Consider the following 20,565-nt stretch of genomic DNA (forward strand, 5'->3'; position numbering starts at 1 on the left):
TGACTGCCTCCAGGTCTCACTGAGGTCCCGGAGACCCACGTGGCTGGGATATTCTTGTGAAAAGACTTAGGGTGAGCGTGTTCCCTCGACTCTAGGATCACTCAGACTTGGCTCCGCCCATGCCACTTTCACGCCATGGTGCATCCCACCAGCCTCTCCCTCACACGGCTCAGCCTCCTTCCAGTCACAGAGCTGCGGAGGTTCAGAAGGCCACGTGGTCTTGGCTGCTGCTGCTCCCCACTTCCAGGGCTTATCCTCTGTAATCTGCTTAGCTTCTTCTTTCTACTCCCAACCCCCAGTTATTCAGTTATTTGCCACCAAAAGGAGTGATTCTACTTGATTTCCACGATTCTCCAAATGCAAGAAAACTTATTTTCCTGAAAGGGACAGCAGCACTAACTTTACATGGCCCAAGCCTTTAAGGTCCTCTCTGACATATACTCAGATGGACCTGTTCACACTCATTTATCTCTCACTTAGGAAAGGGTGACTATTTACATAGCCAACGTGGCCCACCTTTGTGCCTGCACGCACGAGCCATTTCACCTTTGAAAACCAAAATTCTGTCCACTCTTCAAAACCCATCTCGAATGCTATCGTGTCCCTAAAACTCTATCTTTGACCTCCTAAAGAACAAAGTTCCACCTTCTGATTCACCATGGGACTTCACACTACAGGGATCTTGTGTTTTTAGTATCTGTTATAGTATCCAGGATAGGTTGCCACTTAAAATAAAAAAGACACTCCATTTGTATTAGTTACACTGAACTAAAAACTAAAGAAAAATTCACTTTCTATAAAAGTCTTGGATGTTCCCAATGTCGTAGTGAAAAAGTTATTATGAACAGAAAGGCACTGGTATCTTAGCTAATCTTCCGCGGGGAATGAGGCCTGACTTGGAATCAGAGCCTTACATAAGAAGCAAACTTTAGCCCATGCGTTCTGATCTTGGGTATAATCTTTAACCTTTGCTGCCTGGTCATGGTTCAAAAAAAAGAAAGATTGGGCCGGCGCCCCGGCTCAGTAGGATAATCCTCCGCTTTGCGGCGCCGGCACACCGGGTTCTAGTTCCGGTCAGGGCGCCGGATTCTGTCCCAGTTGCCCCTCTTCCAGGCCAGCTCTCTGCTGTGGCCCGGGAAGGCAGTGGAGGATGGCCCAAGTGCTTGGGCCCTGCACCCCATGGGAGACCAGGAGAAGCACCTGGCTCCTGCCTTCGGATAGGCGCAGAGCCGTGGCGGCCATTGGAGGGTGAACCAACGGCAAAGGAAGACCTTTCTCTCTGTCTCTCTCTCTCACTGTCCACTCTGCCTGTCCAAAAAAAAAAAAAAAAAAAGACAGATTACACAGCAATCACTAAGTCAATTATTTCCCTACTGGTTTCTAGTCCAAAGCAGAATATTCACTCTTTGAACTCTTGGAAGAGCACGTCGGAAAGTGACATAAAACATACTGACCTCCTACCAACGTTAGCTGGACTAATGATTAAATTAATCCACAGCCTTGAATCACTGTCACCATAAATTTAGTTCATAAAAATCATTCTCAGGGCCAACTTCATGCTGCAGCAGGTTAAGCTGCCACCTGCGATACTGGCATCCCACATAGGAGTGGTGGTTCAAGTCCTGCTTACTCCACCTCTGATCCAGATCCCTGCTAACGTGCCTGGGGAAGCAGCAGAGCACAGCCCAAGTGCTTGAGCCCCTGCCACCCACATGGGAGGCCTGGATGGAGTTCCAGGCTCCTGGCGTTGGCTATTATAGCCATACGAGGAATGAACCAGCAGATGGAGAGATGGAGGATCTCTCTCTCTCTCTCTTTCTACCTTTCAAATAAATAAACCTTTTTTAAAAAATCATTCCCAGATGTCTTTTTCAAAATGAAAAAATTCATGCATCACCATAGAATAGGAAATAAATAACGTTAGGGTGACCAAAGTGTTAGACTCCATTAACTATATTCTCTCCCATCATTTACAAGCTGAAGGAACAGGACCTTACAATACCCAAGCATTTCTATTCTATCTTTTTTTTTTTTCAAGTACGAGACTGACTGTTGATGTTTTCACATAGGATCTAGGGGCTTTACTATGGAACTCGGTTTCTAACTAGTTAAGGTTAAGGATATTTCACCCCAGTGAGTCCCAGAAGCAACTAAGTACCCAGATTGACGTGATGTCCATGTTCATTCCTCCTATAAAGATCACACCAAATTGTGAGGGGTGTGTGTGTGTGTGTGTGTGTGTGCACGCACAGGGACACCTGCATCAGGACGTCGCAGTCCACCAGGCTTACCTGAAGCATTTTGTCAGGGCTGGGCTCGATGCCAGGTGGCATGTTGCTTGGGTCAAAGGCCAACTGTTCAATCTCAGCAAAATAATTAACTGGATTCCGATTCAGGACCAATTTGCCAACTGGGATAAGAGGATAGTCCTTGTGCGGCCAAATCTGAAAATAATGTCATAGTCACAATTACCAATCAACTGAAGGAAATTAAAGCTGCCCATAAAAATGCCAGATTTCAAATACAATCAAGCCAGGCGAAACGATAATGTGCTTTTACTCAGTAGAGCATGATAAGAACTTAAGGTCGAGCATTAGCTAAATCTCACACACTAGTAAATGGCAAATATTGACTCTTTTTCAGGGCGAAAGCATATCAGCTTTGAAAAAAAGTTTGTTCCCTGCTAATAACAATAAATGAGACCACATATGTGAACTTGGGGAATTCTACCAAACAGAAGCATGAAGTGACATGCTGGCAGGCACTCATTCACAGGCTAGGAAGCTCCAAGTGGGACCACCGTTCATAGGTCACTTCCCCAACCATTCTGAATGCTACACAGAAAATTAAAAAAAAAAAAAAAAAAAAAAAAACCCACAGGTTAAAGGGCAACTTACCTTGGTGAGATCAAATGGATTAAATGGAAAAGTTTCCGCCTGATCAAATGTCATGACCTGGATGTAGAACGTCCAAGAGGGGTAGTTGCCGGTGGCAATGGCATTGAAAAGATCCCGGATGCCGTAGTCAGGATCTTCCTGAGAAATTCTTGCTGCATCCGCAACAGGAAGGTTTTTGATGCCCTGGTCAGTCTAAAAAATGCAAGGAACTCCGATGGAAACTTACTGGCAAAATTGCCAATCAATCAACAATTCACAAAGGATTCTGAGTAACAGGACCCAGAGACTGAACTCCCTTCCAACACGGCTTCCTATTCTTCACAGCTGACACTAATGAATCTGATAAGGCATTCTACTTGATTATTCTGATTATCCAAAGTGTCATCTACACACTTCATACTTAAAATTATTCATAGCTTTTCCTTTGTGTATTTTTATATTTAAGTTTTTATGTTCATCTTTTGGAATAAAAAAAATCAAAGCATATTTTACCAATAAGCAAAAGAATAAAAAGTTAAAGTATTTCCTTTTTTAAAAAACACAAAGGAAATGTTTTATTCCTATATACAGCAGCTCAAATCAATTACTGAGGCTGACCACAACTGGTATTCCTCCACTCCTACTCTCTTCCTTTTTTCTCTTAAGAAATCAAAGAGTCATTGCTCATAGAGCTGAAAAGAACTTCAGTACAGTCAGTCTGAACCAGTTCTCTGAGTGGGCAACATTAGCATTCTGACTTTCCAATTACACCATTAACACCCAAAAAAGTTATGTTAGGTTCACAAATGCTCTTAATTATCATACCAGAGTGCTCTTCAAGGGACTGACCATGAATTACATATTCAGGACTGACCATGAATTACATATTCAGAAAAGGCTCCAGCAAGCCAAGTGTCACGGAAAGATTTCCTTAGCCAAAAAACAGCCCAGGTGGGCTGACCTACTTCTCTCACAGAAATTCCAGCTCTTCCTGGTCAGTGGCAAGGTTAGAGCTCTTAATTTTGGGCCGGAAGTGATGCCACCTTCAGGATTGAAGAATGAAGCTCACCATCTGTAGATCACCCAAAGAGCTAATTCATTAAATTGTGCAGTAACAGTATGATACCTTTATGACCTCACTGGATCCTTTGGGTTTAGAAATGAATAACTTAAGGCTGGAATAATCCAGAGTGCTGAAACACTCTGGCAACCTCAGCACCAGCTGCTGAACAGACCCTAAAGCAATCTAATCTTTCCAGGGCCCTGGGCAGCTGGTAGTGCTCTCCCAACTTCCCCATGAAAAGAACTGACTGGAGCTCAGGGAGCTTTTACTAACATGCCCATGGGGCGCAGTTATCTAGAAGAGCAAAGATTTGAGCTCAGGCTGACCTAATCTCAAAGCTACCAACCAGTGGGGCTGTCCCAGATACCATGATCTTGTCTTGTTCCAAGTGATACCACACTGCTCCTTTCGGCAATGACAAGTTGATGAGTCAATGGTTTCTGAAAATTGTTCCTGGTTGCAGATTATAGACCCAAGTCATAACAGTTCTTCTATCTGATATACGCACATAAGCTATTTCAATGAAGAAGACTGAAGAAACCAGGCTTTGGGATGTCATTAACAGGGGACTGGACTTGTTAGGGGCCCAGTTCCTGCTCTTGATTTTAGCAGCAGTATTTGGAAACCAGTTCTCCGGCTTTGTTTTTCACTAACCCTCTGGGGTTGTCTGGGACTATCACTAACCCTGTGGAATCTGCTGCTGTGACTGTCACAAATATCATGATCACACCAAGAGAGGGCCCTTTGACAACACTTCAGCAGATTCAACGATTCTGAAATGCTTCCCCAAAAGTAAACAATTTAATCTGACTATGTGAAAGCAAATGCCACCGTGTGACATGTGCCCTGAGATCTGTGATCGATACACTGACTTGCTTTACTGATAATACAGCCTCAGTAAATGTTGGATAGATGGATGGATGACTTTTCAAGTCAAAAAGGATCTTTTTGGAAAGATACAGCTGACGTTGGACATGACGGTGAGATTGGTGCAAGCCCCAAGGATGTCTCCTTCCCCATCTGCACCTTGGAAAATACCGACACGCTGGGAGAGCCAAGCACCTGAACATTTCTGCCTGCTGGGACTCGACTCCAAACTCCCACCAACAACTGCAGAAAACCTAGGCTAAACATGGGTGAAATTTCACTCTGCCTAGCCTTAGGGCTTGGGTTATCTTCTTATCTTTGGGCCCAAACCAAAAAATGAGTCCTTCCCTTTGCAGGGAAAAAAGAATTTCAATGTGCCTCTCTCAGGAACAGAAGCATTAACCAGAGAACCAGCCCAGAAGGGGTATTTTTCCTAGACATCTGTGGCCGAGCTCACAGGGGCCAGAGAGGGAAGAAAGTTGAACCTGTTGTCAGGAGCCCCGGGCTCAGACCTCTGGTCCCGTGTGAGAACAGACTGGAGACTACAAACAGTTCCTTTAATTAGGCAGCAGGAATACATCCACGTGGGTAGAGGCCAACAAATCACTCAAGTGCTAATCAAGCAGATCCCAAATCACTCAGGTGCTAATCAAGCAGATCCATCATGCTTCCCACCCTTGGTGGTGGAAGGAAAGGAAATAGTGGAGAAGCTTCCGTCTTCCCTCAATTCTTCAGGAGAAATGGAGAGAGGTGGGTGGAAGGAGCCTTGTGCCCACCGCCGCAAAGGCAACACCTACCTTGTAGTGGAATTTACAATAAACTGCCTCTCCACTGGCATTGACCAACTTGAAAGTATGCGACCCATATCCGTTCATATGCCGATGGCCGTCTGGAATCCCTCGGTCACTGAACAAGAAAGAAACCTGTGGAACAAAAGTATAAAGCCAAAAATCACTCTGTTTAAATTAAAACACTTGGGGCCAGCGCTGTGGCGTAGTGGGTAAAGCCACCACCTGCAGTGCCAGCATCCCATATGGGCGCCAGTTTGAGTCCCGATGCTCCACTTCCGATCCAGCTCTCTGCTATGGCCTGGGAAAGCAGTAGAAGATGGCCCAAGTCCTTGGGCCCCTGCACCCGCGTGGGAGACCTGAAGAAAGCTCCCAGCTCCTGGCTTCGGATCGGCACAGCTCTGGCCATTGCGGCCAGTTGGGGAGTGAACCAGTGGATGGAAGACCTCTCTCTCTGTGTAACTCTGACTTTCAAATAAATAAATCTTTTTTAAAAAATAGAAAAAATATTGTTAATGTTTATTTTTAATTTATTTTCATAATGGTTGAAAGGCAGAGCAACAGGAAAAAACGGAAAGAGTAAGAGAGGGATCTCCCAGGCAGTGGCTCCCTCCCCAAATGCCCACAACAGCCAGCACTAGGCCAGGTCAAAGCCAGGAGCCCGGAATTCTACCCTGGTCTCCCATGTGAGTAGCACGAATCCAAGTTCTTGGGTCATCATCCGTTGCCTTCCCAGGATCATTCACAGGAAGACGGAATAGAAGCCGAATGCCCAGGGCTCAACCCTGTACTCCAATACGAGATGTGACATCAGGAGTGGCAGCTAAACCCCAACACCTACCCTCGTGCTAGAGGCTTTAATCCTTACTACTGTGAAAAAAAAAAAAAAAGCAATCCATCAATAATGTCATCAGCTACCTGGCATCATCGTTTAAGGCCTATGCATGGGGGAATAGTCACGAGATTGGTCATTATGAGGAAACTTACCAAGGACAAAGTCAGAAGGGAAGTCCAGTGAAATAACCCAAGCTGGAGAAATACAGCATGAGGCGCAATCAACAGTCCAACCCCAGGTGATGAAACACAGAAAAAAAAATGTATCCCTCACCTGATGCAGCGACTCCGGACGCAGGCTCCAAAAGTCCCAGACCATATCCGGGTCCTTTAGGTGTGTCTGAGGATTCCTCTTCTGGCTATGGATAAAGGATGGAAACTGAACAGAAAGGGAAAGACACGATGCAGAAATTAAGTACCAGAATTAGGATGTCTTCCATGTTGACCACTGTAGCTAGGTATATGGATCATAAACTACAATCCTAGAATGTCAAACTACTAAACCCTAAAATGAAATGTACCCAACCTACGCAACCAGTACCTAAGATACCCTAAAGTATCTCAAATACACTCAAAGATATAGTATCTCTTTAAAGGAAAATAGTACACACACCACCCACCCACCCCTACACACACACAGGTAAACACACACACCTTGCTGGCCTAGGACCTGCAGAGTCACCCTCTATTTGCTTCCAGGGCTAAGCCCCTCTGTTTTATTAACTTGCAAAGCTCTGCAAGAAAACTAGACTCTTCCTGTTAAGCCCATGAACTTGACATGAAAAATCAAACATTAATGGAAATTGTTATGATTTGATCTTATAAGATAGTAAATACAGAAAGTCATCTTCCGAAAGGCAGTCCAGACAACTCAAATTCTCTTCCTTCTGTCTTCTCTGGGGCTTCTCCTCAAATGCCCACCTACTTGATGTCAACTTAAGTCAACACACACTTGTGGAATGCAAAATACTCCACCACCTACCAGTAGGGCATCCCTGATGAAGAAAATGGGAGTGTTGTTTCCAACGAGATCCCAGTTACCATCTTCTGTGTAAAATTTCACTGCAAACCCACGAGGGTCACGAACTGTGTCAGCTGAGCCCGATTCTCCAGCTAGAACACCGAAATGGGGAAATGGAGCGTGAGCCCCAGGACCTTGCACCCAAGCAGCCTAAGACTAAAAAGAAGCCCTGGCGGGGTCAGCGCTATGGTGCTTTGGCACAGTGAGTTAACGCCCTGGCCTGGGGCGCCGGCATCCCATATGGGCGCCGGTTTGAGACCTGGATGCTCCACTTCCAACCCAGCTCTCTGCTATGGCCTGGGAAAGCAGAAGATAGCCCAAGTCCTTGGGACCCTGCATCCGCGTGGGAGACCCGGAAGAAGCTCCTGGCTTCGGATCGGCGCAGCTCTGGCTGTTTCGGCCATCTGGGGAGTGAACCATCGAATGCAAAACCTCTCTTTCTCTCTCTCTCTCTCTCTCTCTCTCTCTGCCTCTCCTCTTTCTGTGTAACTCTTTCAAAAAAAAAAAAGAATCCCTGAAGTCGATGCTTTCCAATCCACTTTCTAGAAATAAATTGGGCATTTAAGTGCCTAGATTATTACTGCTACCACCCACCAGTTTATGTGATCCGCAAATCAAACAGAATTAATTGAGAGTAATAAGGGAGTAAACATAATAACAGTTGAAAATATTATCCATTTAACGTAATAAGATAACTTGGCTCAAACCAGTAATTAAAACTTAAATCAAAATAAGGGAAGAGAATAATTAGGAAGATTAAGGCAATGAACAAAAGAATAAGAGAGCTGTCAAAACAGTGAGGTTAGGGGCCAGCGCTGTGGTGCAGTGGGTAAAGCCACTGCCTGCAGTGCTGGCATCCCACATGGGTGCAAGTTTGTGTCCCGGCTGCTCCACTTCCAATCCAGCTCTTTGCTATGGCCTGGGAAAGCAGTAGAAGATGGCCCAAGTCCTTGGGCCTCTGCACCTGTGTGGGAGACCCAGAAGAGGCTCCTGGCTCCTTGCTTCGGATTAGCTCAGCTCCAGCCTTTGTGGCCAACTGAGGAGTGAACCAGCGGTTGGAAGACCTCTCTCTCTCTGCTTCTCCTTCTCCCTCTGTATAACTCTGACTTTCAAATAAATAAATAAATCTTTCTATAAAAACAATGAGGTTAATATTAAGGAAATGGGTTAAAACATAGGTTCTTATTCTTCACTTCACTTATTTTTTACATTTCACAGTATTTTTTAAATGCAGAGACGGGCACAGAACCAAGTAATGATGCACTGTGGTGTGCTGCAGTATGACACATCTAATAGGTACTTTTTAGCTCCTTAGAATGAGAACAATCATTTAACCGTTCTGAAATGGAGTTCTACTGAATGGAGACAATGTCTGTAAAGTAGCTAACCAGGGTTGGCAGTAAGGGGCGGCTGTTACCATGGTTACTGAACACGCTGCCCTATTTGCTTCCATTTGAGACGCTGGTTTGTGGGAAAGCTCCTTCCAAATGTCACAGGACTGCAGAGGTGGCCGCGGAGTAAGCGTGACTTCCTAAGACCTCAACAAACAGAAGCAGGAGCAACTCCCGGTGTGCCACCAAATGCTTTTCTACTGTAAACCCTTGCTACCATTTGAAGCAGTGCTGGTTTCCTATTCTCTAATGCATCTGTCTCATATTAAGTTACGAACACCTTGATGAGGTGCAGGCTGAATTCCACGGCACTAATCACACAGACAGACTGACTTACCCACAGTGGAGAATCGAACTGCAATGGGGGTCTTCTTCCCAATATGCTCAAACACCTTCGCCTTGCTGTATCTGGTAATGTCATGCGTAACCTCAAAGTAACCAAAGGCCCCTAAGGAGAAAGACACAGAAATCCTCACCATGAGCCCATCAGTCAGGCCACCAGTCCCTCAACAGGCAGCTGGGTAACAAGAAAAACTGATGGTTTGGCCGGCGCCACGGCTCACTTGGCTAATCCTCCGCCCATGGCGCCGGCATCCCGGGTTCTAGTCCCGGTTGGGGCGCCAGATTCTGTCCCGGTTGCTCCTCTTCCAGGCCAGCTCTCTGCTGTGGCCCGGGAGGGCAGTGGAGAATGGCCCAAGTGCTTGGGCCCTGCACCCGCATGGGAGACCAGGAAAAGCACCTGGCTCCTGGCTTCTGAACAGCACAGCGTGCCGGCCGCAGCACACCAGCCACAGCGCACCAGCTGTAGTGGCCATTTGGGGGGTGAACCAACGGAAGGAAGACCTTTCTCTCTGTCTCTCTCTCTCTCACTGTCTAACTCTGCCTGTCAAGAAAAGAAAAGAAAAGAAAAGAAAAGAAAAGAAAAGAAAAGAAAAGAAAAGAAAAGAGAAAAACTGATGGTTTAGCACCAGGCTCCTGGGAGCGGCCAGTGTGTTGGGGGGTGGGGGGTGGGGGGTGGGGGGTAACGATATGCCCAAACACAACAAGAGAGGTTAAATGCAAAGGCCCAGAAGTGCTTGGTCAAGGCCACCACCTAGGACAGCCTCCAAGTACAAGTAGGGCCTAGGAAAGAGAGAGGCAAAAGAGAGGAAATGAAACTATGGGGAAAGAACAGATTCCAGCACTTAGTAAGGCTGCCACAGGGCCAGACAAACCGAGCAACAGGCATATCACAGTCATGATGAGAAAAGACACAGCCAAGAAAAGCCAGAGAGCGTGGGCAGCCTTGTCATGGAGGCAGGAGGTGAAGACATGAGGAAGTCCTCGCTGCAACTCCAGGTTACAGGCTCAGAGAACTTGTTCCTCCTTTCCCGTGAGCTCTTTCCTACTGAGTGTTTAGCTTTCATTTTAGAGAAGTTTTGGGTGAAAGACAAGGGGAAATCACTAGCCATGCCCAACAAGGCACAATGCATCAACATAGCCATCTTCAGTTTTGCAGGACATTCCCATATTTATCCAGCACGTGCACCACTTAAACCGAATTCTGGGGTGTGTGGCTGCATTCCTGTACTGTAATCCTTCACCGAACTGCCTGCTGGAAGCTTATGATTTTTAAATAAACTCTTCTATATGCAAATCCAAGGTGTCTCGAGACCCATCATTTACTACTAACTCCATTACTGATGACGGGTGTTTTTCCTTTCTCCCAGGAAAGAGGATTTGGCTCTTCCATTAAAGGCCCCCGGATCCCCGACCCCGGTGTTCTGAAACAATCCTTCGCCCACCGATGATCACAACTCTCACCTGTTCCTTTGGCGTGCACCACTCTCTCCGGAATTCTCTCTCGGTCAAAGTGAGCCATTTCGTCAGTGAAGACCACATCCTGGACAAGAAGGGGCCCGCGGGGCCCTGCCGTGATGATGTTCAGTTTGTCTCCTATTGGGTTACCGGCTCCCGTGGTCAGGACATCGGGTTTCTATGTGGACACAGGACAAAGAGTGCCTGGGAGTCACACAACGGAACCCCTGCCTCACATGGTCACGAGGCGCACGGTCTTGCCATTTTTATTCCTTCCACCCTAACAGTTTTTTTCAATTTCCTAGGTCCAAAGTACTGAAATGCAACAGGACATGCCATGGTCTGAAATGTGCAGTTAGTTCTCAAAACTCCTGGACAAATCTCAACACTGATCTGCTGAGAACTTGCCCTGAAGAGCAGAAAGATGGCTGAATAACTTTCAATTGGCCCAAGACCTACACAAGAAGTCCCCCAAAAGAGGCACCCTCCGCTGAACACCGAAAGGCCAAGCTAACAGTGAGATGACGTCTCCCGGGAAGTAGGGCTGGCTCACGCTCTGCAGGGGAACCCATTCGTGCATCCATAGTGCATTCATTTCTCTCAGGGGCCAGGGTACTTGAAAAAGGTGGTACATGGAACTAAAAGATAGGTTATTTCAGTGCAAAAAAAAAAAAAAAAAAAAAAAAAAAAAAAAAACTGGAAATCCATGCATATAAGGGGTCTTCAAAAGTTTATGAGAAATGTGTATTATGAGAAAACTATGCCTGGATTTAAAATGTTTTTGCACCAAAATAAACTTATTTTTAAATTGCATTTCCCCATGAACTTCCTGAAGTGCCCTCATATGCAAGCTATCTGCAACATCTCTTCTCAATTCACAAATAAGAAGTCAACGTGAAAATAGGTGTTACTAGGAAGATGGATTACAGAAGTAATGTTCTAAGGCTTCTGTAAACATCTCTGAAACGGGACAGTTTGCTGTAATAAAGAACTTGTTTCAGTTCGCCCAATTCTTAACTCCAGATACATCGGAAGCCTCTTGGCTATGCCTCCCCGAGGGTGGGAGCCTCGTGGCCCGAGTCCCACGTGATCCCAGGCAGCCCTCGGCTTCACTTGTTCTGTGGTCACACGGCATTTCTGATCACAGACAACGCCTCTCCACTGCTCTCCTGTGGTCACTGGGAAATCAGGAGACATGGGGGCCAGGGCCGGGGGACAGGTGAAGCCAAGCTAAGCCACCTCCACCCTGGTGAAACCTGACAGCAGGAATGCTGGGAGGAGGCCAGTGGTGGCTGCCCAGCGGGTGCCAGGCGGAGTCCCCAGCTCACGGGTGTTCCTGTTGAGGAGGGAAACCTGGGCTTTCAGTTACAAATGGAGCATCCCGAAGCTCTCTTCCCTCCATCATTATCTCTGTATTATAATGCTCATTTTACAGAAGAGGAAACAGAGGCACGGAGGGGTTGTACAACTTGCTCAAGCTCGCACACCTTAGCACAGGGTAGACTCAGAATCTGAATAAAATGAAAATAAATGAAACTTTGCAAAAGAAATACAGGAAAGCTTGAAGCGAGGAGAGAAAGAAGAGAGAACAGCTTCAACAGTGCTAACAGGTGCCTGCTAACGCTGACCATACTCTGTCCTACTTTCCCTAATTAACACTTCTCATCAAACCAAACAGCGGCAGGGTGCAGCAGCGCACAGAGTTCACATTAAGCAATGGACAAGATGATTAACGCTGGCTCCTGCCAGAGTGACTGTCATCACTAGAAAATGTGATCCTAAGTTCTAGATTCAGTCCCATGTGCCTTTATTTTATTTTGTCTCTTCCCGTCTGAAGCATCAGAGGGTCTCTCACAGCTTTCTGACCGGCTTCTCAAGCACAGAATGCGAGAATGCGCAACACTGGGAAATTGCTCTGAATGCCCTCCAGATAGAAAACTATGCTTTCTGGATTGGGAAACTGGGACCTTGTCACTGGGATGCACAAGGGAACTGCAAGCTACGTTTATTTTGGCGCCAACATTTTTGAAAACCATCCACAGTTTCTTCACAACACCCATTCTCCACAAACTTTTTGAAGTACCCTTGGTATCTCGTAGCTTGACGTCACCTTGGTGAAGCCAACAGGTGTCTCAGTTCTAAGTCAATAAGAGTCAAACATTTCAAGCTCAACAGACAAGAATGAGTACCCCTTCTGCTTTCTTTAGTGCCTAAATTCTCCTACTTACTCCACCTAAGAAACAGGGAACTACATAAAATATTTAACAAGACACTCAGTAAATAAAGCATTCAACAAAATATTAAATAATTTATCATTGAAAATGTGGAATCCAACAGGGTGAAAACAAAGAAATGAAACCAGGTTCTTCATATGGAATACAAATGGGTCTTGTCACTATGAAACAGTGTGTAAGGAAAGCCACCTCAGCAGCGTGTAAGTGGCCACTGGATCTGCGGTCTTCGCGTCCTGTCAACCTAAGTAACAGCGAGAAAGACTCTCTAAAGCACCATGCTATTTATTTGGGAATAAGCTGGGAGCACTGCAGTGCAGATCATGCATGCCATGGGAACCGTGGCATTCAAAGGGGAAGAGGTAAAAAGGAAATTTTTAAAGACAAAATGAGGATTGCATACATTACTTCGAAACACTAGCTCTTGGCATCAGGGATTAATACTACATACATACATACATACATACAGGGACCACCTGTATGTATGCATGTACAACCTGACGCCAGGCCCAGGTTGAACAAGCAGGTGCTGGACAGTGGCAAAATTATTTGCTGAGTATGGCTTCAGGGGCCTTTGTGCAAAGCTGCGGTTCTGGCAGAGTCTTGCGATGGTTTTTTTTGTCAGACGTATATGCGTGAGAACTCTTCCTTCCTAGCATCCCAGTTTTATTTATTGTCATTATTATTGCTATCTTGTTGGAGCTTGACACAAGTAATTCCATTTGATTCTGACGACTTCCAAAGCCCTTAGCTAATATCCGCGTCCACAGCAAGGTGGAATAATAATTTATCCAACAGTAGGTCCAGCCTTGGTGTTTACCTGCGTGGAGGGTAAAGGGAACACAAGACAGGAGAAAATAAAAAATGATTCCAAGGACCCCTAAGGAAGAGCATTAGTGAGTAGTTTTAACTAAAAAAAAAAAAAAAAAGAAAGAAAGAAATAAAAGTTGCCTTTCAGGAGGCAGAGAACAAACAAGACCACATGGCTGGAACTCTGAACATGGACTCACTGCAGACAGCTCCTCTCTCAGCTAAGTGGGAAATGCTTGTTTGTCATGCAAGGTCACATTGTGGTATTCTGAACGAGAGGAACATGCCACAGTACTTGCTAATATTTTTTCTTCTCTTCTTGCTAAGTCTTTTACTTTATTACATCCATGTTTGGGCCATAAATGGTCAAAACATTGCTATTGGTTCACAATGATTAGCAAGCTTTTAGACTAATTCTATTTAAAAAACAAAACAAACAAAGAAAAAAACTTCAAGACACACAGAATAACTGCAGTTACCAAAAACTTTTTCTCTGTCTTGAAACAGTCTGAAGTCTGGTGGCACTGACCTGGCCGAGTCCTTCAATCTTTCAAAAAGACGGACAATGAGAGGAAGAATTCCCAGACAGGCAGGAAAATGAAGGGCAACTGACCCACGGACGTCCAAGATTCCTTCACTCTGGGTTAGAAACTGCAGTAGCCACAGCGCTTACAAAATTCAAGAACAAGAATAAGGAGAAGCAAAATAAAAGTGGATATTTGCTTATTTTACATTTTAGAGTCAGCCGCTTGCTATTTACCTTGGGAAAAATTATACAATGGTCTAGAAACTTGACGAGGAAATAGAAGTGAAAGCTTGGAGATGTCAACAACACCTCGACTTTTTCCTGCTGCCACACCATGACTTCAGCATTTCCACTGCCAGGCGCTCCCTGCGAGGAATGACAACGCGTGTGCACCAATAGGTTACACGGTCACCCCTTCCCCATCCCAGATGCGAGCAGTGTGACACTAACAGGTTGTCCTAAACAAATACAAGGCTATGTCACCAAGGTCATGAAAAATAGAATTAAAAGATAAGCGTATTTTGGTACATTTTCTTGAAATCCATGCATAGTGTTTTCACAATATGCATCACCCATGAACTTTTTCCAGACCCCTCGAATGCATGGGTTTCAAAATAATTCTACATCAAAATAACCTTTTAATTCCATTTTCCTGTGGACTTAGTGAAGCAGCCTCATACAGACCATCATGGACACAAAGCTGACTCACAAAGAGTGGACAGACACAATTTTTAAGGCATCACGAGCTACTTGTTAAACGCCGCAAAGGAAGAACCCATGGCATTCCAGCAGCCAGCAACAAACTTCCACTTACGTTCCACTCACAGCACCTGGGAGTACCTGTGGAACAACCTTCCTCCAGCCAATGGGTTTTGAGAGAGAAAGAGAGAGAGAGAGAGAGAGAGAGACTTTTAAGTGGATCCAAGTCATACTTATGAACACATCTGAGTCATATGAACACATCCCCTTATTAAAGTTTACAAAACTCCTATTTCAGTTGTCAGCAACAAAATCTGAGCACAAGGAGAGATGATCAGCAAACTACTTTCACGTGGGTGGTTCCAAAGGCGGACCCACCCGGCCTGGAATTTTGCATCTGGCTTTTGAGGGAGGAGCTAAGAGTCCTCCCATAGTAGTTGCAAAACTGAACACACTCATAGTCCAGTAGAAAGGGGTAGGAAGGAAGATACTGATTCAGAGGTGCCCACTTAAATAAAAGCATTTAACAAGCAAACGGAAGTAGAAGAGTATTACTAATACCACCTGTTACTGTCATAACTTTCTAACAGAAGATTTTAATGTCAGAAAGTAGAAAAGACATTTTTTTTTTAAAAAAAGAGATGATTGTTTGCCCGGTGTCTCAGCACAAGAAAATGGACTGACAGATCTTCACCAAGCATGGGAAGATGTTCTGGATAGTGTCATGGAACTGGCTTCCTGAACACTGAAGTAGATCCCATATCCCAGTCTCCTTCCCAGTTAGGTACCTGCTACGGTGTGTTAGCCAGCAGAAGGTGAGGGACCCTGCCCGCACTCTCAACCCTTCAGTGCCTGGACAGTGATGCCTAGGGCAACCCTAAGAGCCATTATGTTGCTAAAGGGGAGCTCCCTTCAGCCTGGAGCCCCCAACAACTGCCAGGAGGAGAGCACCCCATGAACTCCAGCAACCCCAAATCACCTGGGGCCATTATGCAAGATAAATGAGTTTTTTATGATGTTCACACCATTATACACGTTGGGATCTGTTACAACAGCACTAAGCACACACATGATCTAACTGGAGATGTGGGCTATGAATCACCCATAAAAAAAAAAAAAACAAATGATCCAATTTTTAAAAGAACAAAAGGTTTTCTAACAGGCATTTCAAAGGAATTATAACAAGCGTCAGGCAGCAGCACGGGAAAAGATGCACCCTCTGTCGTGCAGCCGTGCAAATGGAAACCACCAGGAGACACTACTGCACACTCACCAGCACGACCACGATTAAAAGACGGACAGCACCAAAAGTCTGCAAGATGTGGAGCGCCTGCAACTCTCACACACTGCTCATGGCAGTGTACTGAGGCAGAGCCATTTTGGGAAAAGGCTGCGTTGTTTCTGGCAAAACACTCACTTACGCTATGGCCCAATAAATCCACTCTTCCGAGGTGTTTCTGAAGAATGAAAGCTTTTGTGTACAAAAAGACTCACCCAGGAATTTTCATAGTAGCTTTATTCGTGGTCCCCCAAACTGGATTTCCAGTTTTAGCTCCTGGGTGCACAGCAGGACAAACAACTGGTGGGGACAAAATTCACATAAAGGGTCCTACTCAACAGTAAAAAGAACAATCTACTGACACACACTACATAATGAATCTTACAACATTATCTGCTGAATCAAAACCTTACACAGGGGGCCGGCACTGTGGCAGAGCAGGTTAAGCTGCCACCTGTACCCATATGGACACTGGTTCAACTCCCTGATACTCCACTTCTGATCCAGCTCCCTGCTAATGTGCCTGGGAAAGTCGTGAAAGATGGCCAAAGAGCTCAGACCCCCGCGCCCACATGGGAGACCTGGATGAAGCCCTTGGATCTTGGCTTCAGTCTGACCCAGCCCTGGCTATTGCAGCCATTTGGGGAGTGCGCCAGAGGATGGAAGTCTCTCTCTCTCTGTGTCTCTCCCCCTCTATCTCTGTAACTCTGCTTTTCAAACAAATAAATAAATCTTAAAAAAAAAAAAGTATACAAAACAGTTCATACATTAATGGCTGAAAAAACATTCAAAACTGGTTCCCAGTGGTGGGACTGCAGGGGTTACAGCAATGGCTTTCTGAGATGGTTATCATCTCCTTTATACAAAGATTTAGGACTCACCGGGACAAATAGTTATTAAAACTCACAGAATGGAACATTTAATATTTGTGCACTTCATTGCATATAGATATTATCTTAAAATCCTAAACATACCTCCAACTCTTAATCTGTATGCTCAGCGTTCAAGGGTAACATATCCCGAGATCCTCAACTTACTCTGAAATGAACTAGAAAAATAAATAAATAATGGGTTGCTGGATGCGGGAAGGGATGGACAGATGGAACATGTCATGAAAGAAATATATCAAAATCTAGAAGAGAGACACAGAGATACACCCTGCACAAATCTTCCAGATTTTCTGAGTGCTTGACATTTTTCACAATAAATCATTTAAGAATTATATTGGTTATAGTGCATATGCAAAAATGTCTGCAAGCGTTCTGACGTGGGGAATAACCCTCAAAGAAATCAGCAGTCTGCACCCAGGGCAGCTCAAGTCATTGCCAGTCAGGACGGCGTGCACAGCGCACTGAGACGCCATGGGCAGGATTTCAATGATAAGCCCCTCCACCACTGTACATGTGTGGGCCGGCGGTTTCTCACATGGAGGATTGTGGAAAGTACATCAACAGCAGGGGCTTACCAAGTCCACAACAGCTCATTATTCTCCCCAATGAGGAAGGGGGAGCCAGTCTCAGAATAAAATGGATGTTTTGTTTTACAAAAATCTCACTACACCACCTCGGTTCTTCTCTCTCAGCACTCATGAAGACTTCAGTGCCGGCCAGGATTCAGCAGCCCCCGTTTGTGCACCGAGTCCTCACCCCAAGACGCTGAGTTGTAATCTTGACCCTGCCACTCACCAGATGCAAGTTCTTGATTAAAGTCTCTGGGACTCACTTTGCTTAAAAATGCACGGGAAACTGAACCAGCCTGCTGGTATGGAACATCAGAAATGGCCAAGGGGACACTGTGCAGGTCCTCAGAGGACAAGGGCCATCTCTCCACAAGCAGGAAACCACAGAAGCCATCCATGAGTGCCTGGCATGAGCATCCAAGCTCACCAACATGAGCACAGTTGAGAAAACAGCACTAGGTAGCAGGAGAAAAAGTGCAGCTCTTGTCCTCTAACAGTAACCAGCAACTGCGGATACTGGGCCAGACCCTTGGACTCCCTGGACCAAGCAGCCCGAAGGCTGACCAGGTGTAGTCTCGTCTAATCCGAGCTCCCCAGCAGCCGTGGGAGCCTCTGCACACCCGGCCAGGCGTGCCTTCCCCACCCTCACCCTCACCCTCACCCTCACCCTCACCCTCACCCTCACCACCCCCACTGGGCTGAAATCATGTGCCTCTTTAAAGATGCTGTTCAGATGCACCTGCTTTGAGGCGCCTTGATGCAAGCTGCGGTTACTCCCTTCTTCCACGCATAACCTACAGGTCGGCCCTTGGACAAGCTGGAGGGTGATCATGTGATTGTGAATGGTCTCTGAACTTTTCCAGGGCATTGTTCCTGTCTCCCTGGAAATCCTGCAGTAGCGCCCGGCACTCGCAGGCACTCACAGAAGGTAAATGCACGCCTTAAAGACCCCCTAACGTCACTCCAAACTCGAGGCTTGATGTTTTAAGTGCAAACGAAATAATGGATGTAAAACTTGTCTTATGAGTCGTTTCATGCCGTGGGTGCTACCCACCGGTCACCGTGCTCTGTGCTGGGCGCCTCAGGCTAAGACAGGGTCCCTGAACCTCTAGGCGTGTAGATTCTGCGGTAGCCAAGTCAGAGCTAGAGCCCGCCCCACGCCCTGCGTCGCCTATTCTGGCAGCTGCCGCTCTCTGCCTCTTTCCCCAAGCGCCTTCCTTCCGCCTTCAAACTGTGACCTCTAGCCCAGCTGGCAAAAGTGCAAAATTTGGAGCCAGCCACCCGCGCCCTGTGGCCGAGGTTAAAGTCTGCAGGCCTGCTGCAGGCCCCAGAACGCTGTCCCCGACCCCCACACGCCCCACCCCCGGCCACGATTGTAAGAGTCCATACCCAGAGACACCCCCGCCGCCCGCCACCAGTGGTACAGCCCCCAGCCACACCGCCCCGCAGGGAGAGCGGGGCAGCTGCTCGCCGACGTCCCCGCTCTCTGCGCCGCCCCTCGGGCCGGCTCCGGGAGCACAGGCTGTACCTGCGCGCCCCGCTGCTCCTTCCACTTCTTCATCTGGTCGCTGGCTGGATCCCGGCTGTCCCCCATGGTGTCGGCTTGGCGTCACAGAATGTAACCGAGCGTTTCGGTTCGCGAGTCTCTACCCTCAGCGGACTACAGCGTCCACTGGCCCGCGGCTCAAGTAGCTGACTTCAGGCCCCGCCAGTCAGCACCGCCCCCTCCGGGGGCCGCTTCCTGATTGGACATTCGAGTGCCAGGAGGGACGGGATTGGCAGCTAAACGGGGCGAGGGGCAGGGGCTCTCCCAGGAGGCGGGGCCCGGGGCTGGGAGGGGCTGGGGCGAGGTGTGAACAGGCGATAAGGGCACAGGCCGGGGTCCTATACCTGTGCCGTTACAGCTTTCAAAAAGGGAGAATTCTTGGGTCGAATCCTTTGTGCGACACCAAGCTTTGTCGTTCCCCAACAGAAGCATTATTTGCAACTTAAGGACTTGGCCCATCTTCTACTGCTTTCCCAGGCCATAGCAGAGAGCTGGATCAGAAGTGAGGCAGCTGGGCCTCGAACCGGCGCCTATATGGGATGCCAGCGCTGCAGGAGGCGGCCTCACCCACTACACGACTGTGCCGGCCCCGATTGCTTCTTTCACCAAACAGAAGCCACCTAGAGGGACAGGCAGGTGATTGGACAAATGCCTTCCACTCTGGTCCGTGCTTGGAAATTGGTTTCTTCTAAAACTGCAGAAAAAAAAAAATGTTTCCCCAGATTTTACTCCCAGAACAGTAGGAATTCTGAAAATCTTTGTTTCCTCCCAAAAGCTTGTCAAAGAGTAAAATATTTAGTAACACTTAGTAAGTGGCCAATTAGCTTGCCATTATAATCAGCTGGATTGAATATCTTGGTTTATTTGACACATATATCAATATTTCATCATCTTCAAATTAAAAGTTCTCAGCTTATAAATTCGATTTTTTTTCCAGTAGAGCTATGTATAATGGGTTATATGATAGTGGGGAGTTTATATGGTGTTCTTGATTTTTACAAAAGTGTGATGACAAAAAATCTTACTCCAAAGGTTTAACTTGAGGTGGGCATTTGGCAGGCTTGGGGTAAGCATCTCATATTGAAGTTCCTGGGTTTGAGTCTCAGCTCTGCTTTGGATTCCAGCTTCTTGCTAACATGTACCCTGGGAGGCAGGGCATGTACCCTGATGGTGCAAGTAGTTGGATTCCTACCAGTCACATGAGAGATCCAGAGTTTCTGGTTCCTTGCTTTGGGCTGGTGCAGCCCCAGCTGCTGCAGGCATTTGGGGAGTGATCTAACAGATTCTCCCTCTCCCTCTCCCTCTCCCTCTCCCTCTCCCTCTCCCTCTCCCTCTCCCTCTCCCTCTCCTTCTCCCTCTCCTTCTCCCTTCCTTCTTT

General features: G+C 46.6%; 1 protein-coding gene across 4 annotated transcripts in view; it reads right to left on the bottom strand.

The window, feature by feature from the left end:
* CAT (catalase) overlaps positions 1–19,383 on the bottom strand; it is a 37,211-nt gene extending 17,828 nt beyond the window's left edge. The window contains exons 1-10 of one of the 4 annotated variants that reach the window (XM_070071567.1): positions 15,019–15,051; positions 14,439–14,570; positions 14,208–14,346; positions 10,644–10,815; positions 9,178–9,288; positions 7,411–7,541; positions 6,703–6,807; positions 5,604–5,729; positions 2,898–3,089; positions 2,292–2,444 (exon numbers count right to left, since the gene is read on the bottom strand). In XM_070071567.1, coding sequence (XP_069927668.1) covers positions 2,292–2,444; positions 2,898–3,089; positions 5,604–5,729; positions 6,703–6,807; positions 7,411–7,541; positions 9,178–9,288; positions 10,644–10,701 — 876 coding nt within the window. In that variant the 5' untranslated portion in view covers positions 10,702–10,815; positions 14,208–14,346; positions 14,439–14,570; positions 15,019–15,051. Of the gene's footprint in view, positions 1–2,291; positions 2,445–2,897; positions 3,090–5,603; positions 5,730–6,702; positions 6,808–7,410; positions 7,542–9,177; positions 9,289–10,643; positions 10,816–14,207; positions 14,347–14,438; positions 14,571–15,018; positions 15,052–19,169 lie in introns of those variants that run through there. The other 3 variants (XM_070071568.1, XR_011387622.1, XM_002709045.5) reach the window with 3 other exon arrangements.
* Positions 19,384–20,565: the final 1,182 nt, after the last annotated feature.

This window comes from Oryctolagus cuniculus, chromosome 1 (assembly GCF_964237555.1).
Source record: "Oryctolagus cuniculus chromosome 1, mOryCun1.1, whole genome shotgun sequence".
In the NCBI taxonomy this organism is placed as follows: domain Eukaryota; kingdom Metazoa; phylum Chordata; class Mammalia; order Lagomorpha; family Leporidae; genus Oryctolagus; species Oryctolagus cuniculus.